Below are 8,206 nucleotides of genomic sequence, written 5' to 3'. Positions count from 1 at the left end.
TATTTTTCCCTTTTTTCCTTTTCTTTTTTAATTTATTTCCTTTTTTCCATTTTTGTTTTTAATCCCTTTTCATTTTTCCCTTTTTTGTTTTAATAATCTTTTTTGTTACCATTTTTTTTTCAATATCTTTTTTTATTTTACCTTTTTGTTCTTAAATCAATTTTTTCCCTGTTTAATTTTCGTTCTTCAAAAAATTTTTAGATTAAAAAAAGAGGCCTCCTTTTGTTTGCCCCGGAAATTATTTAGGAACAAAATTTAAATGCTAGATAATTGAAAGACAAAATTTTTTATTATTATTTATTATTATTTTTATTATTATTATTATTATTTTATTATTATTTATTATTTTTAAATTTTATTATTATTAAATTATTATTATTTTATTTTATTTTATTATTTTTATTATTATTATATTTTATTATTTTATTAATTATTATTATTATTATTATTATTTATTATTATTATTATTATTATTATTATTAATATTATTATTATTATTATTAATGTCATTATAATTATTAATATTAATATTATTCTATTATTTTTTATTATTATTAGACCTATTAATTATTATTATTTATTATTATGATTATTATTATTATTATTATTATTATTATTATTATATTATTATTAATTATTATTATTATTATTATCATTGTCAATTTCTCGATAATTGTAAGGACAGAAAAGTGTTTTCAATGTGAGCTTATAAAAAAGAATAATCAAAAGGTAAAACTAAATCAAACAAAAATGTTAATGAAAGCTGAATTATAACATTCTTATAGTGCTTATAAATGAAGTGAGGAATAAGAATGAGGAGGACGAATACGATGAGTAGGAGAAGAGGAAGAGGAAGTAGACGACGAGGAGGAGGATTAGAAGATAGATGAGGAGAATAATAAACTCATCCTTTACGCCAATTTGTTTTATTTTTCCACATAAATATTCCTAGATCACAACATTGTCCAGGTCATTCTCTTGTCTATAATAGAAGATGACTATAAACCACTTTTAGCAATGTTTTCATGTTATGTTTGTGAACAGGCAAGTGAATAGAAGGGTTCATTTTATGGCATTGTTAGTAGCTATTTCTGGAAAACATTTGTAGCAATTTCTGGATAACATACGGCTTGACCTATAGCCGTCTATAGATTTTCTTTAGTATTCATATTATTGACATTAAAATATACTTATACTTATATTTTGTGTCGAATGGCCTCTCCATTATTTTCTGATAGATGTTGTCGGGATTATACGAGAAGGATTAGAGTCTCATTACAAGGAAGTGTTTTCAAGCCTGACTCCGTTGCCATGGTCGGAAGTGACGTGTAACATCAAGGACCTGTACTGTCCATTGGAGATCTTCGACTCTGAAGGGTAAGACTATTAACTCACTCAATCCTAGAGATTGTGGCTACTTTTCAAAATTGGAAAAATTGTTTTAAAATGAGCATGTGCATAGATCGTTTTATTCAACTATCATGAACTTGTAAAAATTAAGAACATTATGCTTTGATACATACGAGATACGCCAATAATTTGTCTCAGAAAATGTAATAAATAGGCATGGGGTCAAATTAACCCCGAGCATGCTTCGGATATAGTCGGTGTTAGGGTTGGTGAGTTAAGAAAAGACTTATACAAAAGTTAATAATCATCATCATCATCAACATCATCATCAAATCATCATCAAGTGGTGCTAAATCTAGAGCAGACACTAGAGATAATGGCTCTTCAATACTCCTTAACTGTGATCTTCTCGGATAGTCGATGTTTTTTTTCTCATTATCCTTCTATTCATGTCCTGGTTCTTGTAACATAGCATATTATCCATTGTCTACCTCTACTTGCTTCGTTTAGGCAGAAGACAGAAAGTAATTTAAAAGGCGAGTGAAGAACGGCATTAAGTACTCTTTATAAGAACGGGACCTGGACAGATAAATTGCTTGACCGTTTGATGACCATACATCGTATTCAAATATAGAAATACTTGTAGCATATCTTTCAACCGTAAGCTTCCTGATTGACCTCTATTACTCTCGTCCAGGGATTATTATTATATCATATTGGGCTTTTTTATATATCGCAATATCCACTAAACGTGCTCAAAGCGCTTTACAAGGGGACCCTGGCCAACAGAACATTTAACTTGTAGGACGGGACATGACGCCTGTTAGGCGATATTACAATTTTTTTTTCGGACATTGACAATGCTGTTAACGGTCAGGTACTCATTTTAACACCTGAGTACGGTGAGAGAATGTGAGTAAAGACCTTCGCAAAGGACTCAACTATGCGCCAAGCGAGGCTCGAACCCAAGACCTACCAATCCGAAAGCGAGTGTCATACCACAAGACATGACATAGTATCACTAATTGTCTATTTTGGTCTTGTGGAAGAGTATAAGAAATTATTTTTCTGATGTTTTCAAGTTAGTTTTTTATTACTATTATCTGAAATCCCTTAATCATCAACATATTATAATATTGAACAATATAGTATATTATTTTATTCATTTAAAGAATATATGTTGTCATGCTCTCTCACTCTCTCTCTCTCTCTCTTTCTCTCTCTCTCACTCTCTCTGTCTCTCTCTCAATCTCTCTCTCACTCTCTCTCTCTCACTCTCTCTCTATCACTCTCTCACTCTCTCTCACTCTCTCTCACTCTCTCTCTGTCTCTCTCTCACTCTCTCTCTCTCACTCTCTCTCACTCTCTCTCTCACACACTCTCTCTCTCTCCCTCTCTCTCTGTCTCTCTCTCTCTGTGTCTCTCCCTTTATATATATATATATATATATATATATATATATATATGTGTGTGTGTGGTGTGTGTGTGTGTGTGTGTATGTATGGAAGATAGCGGAATAGAGGAAGATAGCGAATGCTCGAAATTATATTGTTAAAAATGAATATAATCACACTTGAAATATTTTATGAATAGCTCCTTTCATTAAAAACTTGAACATTATTATTTCTTGATTTGGTTTTATGATTATACAAACACACACACACACACACACACACACACACGCACACACACACATCACACGCACATATATATTTTTATATATATATATATATATATATATATGCGTGTAATGTGTGCGTGTGTGGGTATGTGTGTGTACGTGGATGTGTATTATACTGTATCATTATATTTCTGTTGTTTCATTATTCCTCGACAGACGCAAAATTTCTTTGGATGCGATCCTACCCCTGCAAGCTCACTCAAGTCGCGGCACCCGTGTGGTTTTAGAGGGCTTTGCTGGAAGCGGAAAATCTACTTTAGCGACTATGCTCTCTTTTCTCTGGGCAACCCAACCAACATACTTCCAAAATTCTTATAAATTCATGCTCTACGCTGACGCACACGCCATGAAAGGAAGTTTCCAGATGGAGGTTTACGACCAGCTACTACCTTCAAACTTCAAAGTAGCTGCTGGGGAATTTTGGGCAACCATAGAACACAATGCACGTCACACTTTGATTTTGGTAGAGGGGTTTGAAGGGGGACAAGGTAGTGAAGAACTGTTGAAAATTGTTCAAGGTAAAATCCTCCACGGATGTGCAGTTTTGGCATTTTCAAGGCCTGAGGCTAAGATCAGTGGTTTTGTTAATCCTGATTATAAACTTTACAATCTGGGGCTAAAACATGGAATGGTCACGAAAATAATGAAGAACTTGACACGAATCGTAGATCAGGAGAAGGAAGAGGAGGAAGGAGATTCTCCTGACGTCATTCTTCCCCCAGAAAATATTCCCCTTGAGCCGTATATGGAATCCCCATACATATGCACTCTTGTTTTTGCTATTTTCCGTCTACAAGGCGCTCAACCTCTACATGACATAACTACGCTAACAAACCTATTCCAGCAATACATCATCGCCATGGCAAATGAATTTTGCCAACAGAATGAGATTGAGATATCTGAAAATGAATACCACGAGGCTGTTACAAGGGCTACTGCCGAATTAGAAACATTTGCCCACAACTCATTTAAAAGCAAAAGATTTGCTATTACCGAGGAAGAGTTGATGCAGGAAAAAAACAACAGTCTGATTAGACAATTAGGAGCATTGACCAGACAAGGTCCAGGACTAAGGTGGAAATTTGCTTGTTCGTTATTAATGGACTTTCTATCATCCAGATTTATACCAGATTCTAGGATTTCTTTAGTTTTAAAATCTCCACGTACTTGTTTTATCATGGCTTTTGCTTGTGGCTTACACGTAAACGATGAAAACTCAAACATACTCGTGAAATTATTTAAAGAAATGACAAATTATAACGGCAGTAAGAACAAGAAGATATTCTTTAAGGAAGTGGGACAAGACAACGAAATTCAGCTAAAGAGTGGCTCCATCAAATCCTACGCACATAGTCTCTGTTCCTTGGTCGAATGTCAAGGTCGCGATGACGTCATGGAAATTTTGGCTCCGTCCTTTCCCAAACTCATTCAACTTCGTGATGTAAATATAATAAGTAGACACGTCTTCAACGGTCTCACCATCATCTCATCTCATCCAAAAATAGTAATCACAACTTTAGAAATCAATCTTGTTCCCCTGCATTTAAAACAGCGGGAACTTTTCATATCATTCGCTTCTGCATTGAGTCAAAACGATTTATTGAAAACAATCACATTGGCATGGTCGTGTGTTGAGCTCATGGCGGAATTCTTAAAAACGTGCCTAAGCAGCTCTCCGTCTTTAAATTCTCTGCACGTCGAAGACTGCACCAGAAAACCATTCAAGACATTTGATGCAGCCACATGGTCAGACGTGCAAGAGTTTTGTTCAAACCTTGGTAAAGTCAATTCGTTTTCTTTTGTCAACTGCAAAACTCCATCACTAGTTTGTCAAGTTATCCGTTCTCTCCCGCATTGCTTGAAAAAACTCAACTTAAACAAGTCATCTTTAAACATGATCTGCGCAGACGAAATTGGACAGTTTATGGAGAATTCAACAGCAACGGAATGCTTGTCACTGTCTGAAACCAATCTGACATCGTCCGATATGGCTGCTTTGTTCAAGGGATTAAAGCGATGCGAATCGTTGCAAACTCTTAGCCTCAGTAACATGGCATTTGATAGGATGGGCTTTGCTCATTTGATTGAGTATCTCAAACTCAGTACAACGATTCAAGAACTAGATTTAAGCTGTGTTAATCTTCCGTTGAATTGTGTTCCATGTTAGCCCTGTTTTAGAAGACTCGAGGACCATGAAAATATTATGGCTTCAAGACAGTTCTATTTCTTCAGAGGGCCAAGATATCATTGAGACGGCAGCCAAGGACACTATCCGTGTAGAGGGGTTTTTGCATGACGTGGACAGATCAAGTCGATGCTCCTAGTAGGATTGGATTCAATAGTCTGATGTCACGTCGCCCAGCAACGGCGGCCATCGTGGTTCTAAACAAAGAAAATCGATACTTTTTATTCTTCATGCTGGCTAGAACTTTTCATATGTCTTGTGATCAGAATGTGTAAAAGTCAAAACATGATCATATTTATGTTTTTCTCCTCTGGATACACTTTTATTCTCTTCGGAGAAGTATTTCACAAGGGCGTCCGCCATTGTTCCGATAGTTTAGATCCAGTTACTAAGTTGCCATGCGTCATTACGAGGTAAGTGACGTCATGACTGTTGAAGCCTATTGTGATCTTCAAACTCATTCCAGTAACCAGATATAATATGGGGTCTCATTTCCAAGCATATTCACTACATGATTTATTCGACGAATTTATAAAATCAAATAGTTTGGGAATGGTATTTATAATAAAAAAACATAATAACGGTGTTATTTTGTTGACTATTTGTTTTGTTTCTTTTCAGTATTGCTTCGTTTATATCTGCTTTATCAATAATACAACTACACAATATATACAAACGGGGCCTATTACCCTTGAAAATACATAGGTACCTATTTGAGTAAAACAATTTACAGATTTTAACTTTGGATCGCTAAATGACTCGGTTCATGTCACTCCATTATCAGCATGTCTTCGTAGTTTATATTGGAATTCTAGAACGTTAACATTGAATTATGAATGTATTTGAATATTCTACTTGAAGTCGCCGTGTCATTTACCGCTGTTATAGTTCAAATCCACGTACAGTTGAGTCTGACGCATCTCCAATTTGTTCCATATATTTTCAATAATTGCGCCTATTTCTAACTGGCCCGTTGATGGTCCTAATCAAGATTTGTGCGAGTATGTTTTATTGTGTGTGTGTATGTGTGCGTGTGTGTGTGCGCTCGTGTGTTTGTATGTTAGTGTGATTGTGTGAGAATGTAGCCTTGTGTTTTCAATATTATAACCCTATCCATAACAATACTGGTTTATCGCTACTTTATTTAAGGGTAATTATCAAAATAGTGCAGCTTTTTAGGTATGTAATACATTAGAAATTTAACATTGAAAAGACATTGTTGGTGTAAATTGACCATTTATGCATTTTTACCAACATTATAATGAGGCCTTATTCTCAGACTGTGATAAAACGATTTGATTTTCATCTTCCCATTTTCTTACATTTTAATAAGTCAAGTGGGTGGATACAAAACTATGCATTTAACCCTCTCCATACCAACTATAGGAAAATCGTCACATTCGTTACGATACAACCAACATTTTTATTATTCAAACTTCTTTTGTAAATCATAACATTTAAAGAAAATGAACAGGGTATTGAAGAGCATGCTTTGCTAAAGAAATTATTAATGGCAAAAACTTACAGCTATTGTGTCTAGTGATAAAAAATCTATTTTTGTGTTAGGTGTGAGGTTTTGGGGAAAATTTTGAAAATGGCTGGTAAGGAGAGAATTAAATAGGGAATGAGATTAGCGGAAGAGTAGCGTCCCTTAATTGGACGTCACCGGTGGAGAAGGTATTTGTAAACAAACCAACTACAAGCCAAGCGCTCCAAATACTAAATTTATTATTCATATTTCTGTACAAAAATGCATATCATAATCAACTTTTCCGCCGGTGACATCACAGACTATGGGTGACGTCCAATCAAGGGACGCAACTCTTCCGCTAATCTCATTCTCTATAGTAGTATGCGCTTGGCTAAGAAGCTCATAACATTACCATCCGGAAGTATAACGGACCAACACACAAAACTGTGTGTATCCACGAACGTTTATAGTCTGGTTAATACAGTTCAGTGAGCATTACTCATAAACGCGGATGGCAAAAAAAAACAATAACAAAGACATGAGTGACGTCATCTTCGAACTATCTATAGGATACCCTTACAAGTTACGTCCATCTCCCAGCAGGCCGAGAAATTCTATTTTGTTTTCCAAATACATGCAACCTGCAATAGGATTGAATCCTGGAAGGCAGTGGCCGCAGGCACCAGTAATGGGCAAGCAGGTGTTGATGTTTCTTATTCAGAAAAGTGAGTGGAGCAGGCACTTATGTTGATAGCAACAAAAGATGAAGTGAGTAGGAAAGTGCCAGAAGACAATAGAGAATAAACATTTCGCGGCGGTGATGGGGGTTTGAACCCGCGACCTTACTGGTACGACAACTCCGCTGGCCGGGGAGAGTGTGACTCTACCGTATGAGCTATCCACGATTTCAAACGCCATCACCGCCGCGAAATTTTTATTCTCTATTGTCTTCTGGCACTTTCCTACTCACTTCATCTGTTGATGTTTCTTATGCATTTTAGTAGAAACCTTTCTGGTTAATCGTTCGTGACATTAAAATATCCATCCACACACATTACAGGCTTTTCCCTCAATGTTAACCATATGTTAATAAATTGTTTTTCTTGTGTTGCTCTGTACATATAATATTCCCATATTCTATTAATAAGAACACATTTCCCTACTCATATTATACCATAATTATTTGCTATCACACACGCATTGTAATTAGATAATAAATTATTGCCAACCTATTCATGAGTCATTACATTTTCATTCAATGTGATATCTTCGCGACATAATACGATTCAATAGTCTGATGTCACGCCGCCCGGCAACGGCGGCCATCTTGGTTCTAAACAAAGAAAAACATTACTTTTTATTTTTCATGCTGGCTAGAAGTTATCATATGCCTTGTGATCAGAATGTGTAAAAGTCAAAACATGACCAAATGTATGTGTTTTTTTTCCTCTGGATACCCTTATGATCGCCTTAGAAATATTTCGTAGGGCGTCCGCCATTGTTCCGATAGTTTAGAGCC

General features: G+C 35.4%; 1 protein-coding gene across 1 annotated transcript in view; it reads left to right on the top strand.

Annotated features, from left to right (window-relative positions):
- Nucleotides 1-5,801, top strand: part of LOC144966949 (uncharacterized) — a 6,324-nt gene extending 523 nt beyond the window's left edge. The window contains exons 2-3 of the mRNA XM_078903644.1: nt 1,239-1,377; nt 3,188-5,801. Coding sequence (XP_078759770.1) covers nt 1,239-1,377; nt 3,188-5,198 — 2,150 coding nt within the window. The 3' untranslated portion in view covers nt 5,199-5,801. The remainder of the gene's footprint in view (nt 1-1,238; nt 1,378-3,187) is intronic.
- The last annotated feature ends 2,405 nt before the right edge of the window (nt 5,802-8,206 follow it).

Source organism: Berghia stephanieae, chromosome 3 (assembly GCF_034508935.2).
Source record: "Berghia stephanieae isolate SIO BIC M18660-M18661 chromosome 3, UCSD_Bste_1.3, whole genome shotgun sequence".
Taxonomy (NCBI): Eukaryota; Metazoa; Mollusca; class Gastropoda; order Nudibranchia; family Aeolidiidae; genus Berghia; species Berghia stephanieae.
Note: the sequence above shows the minus strand (reverse complement) of the source record. Positions and strands in the feature narration are given on the sequence as shown.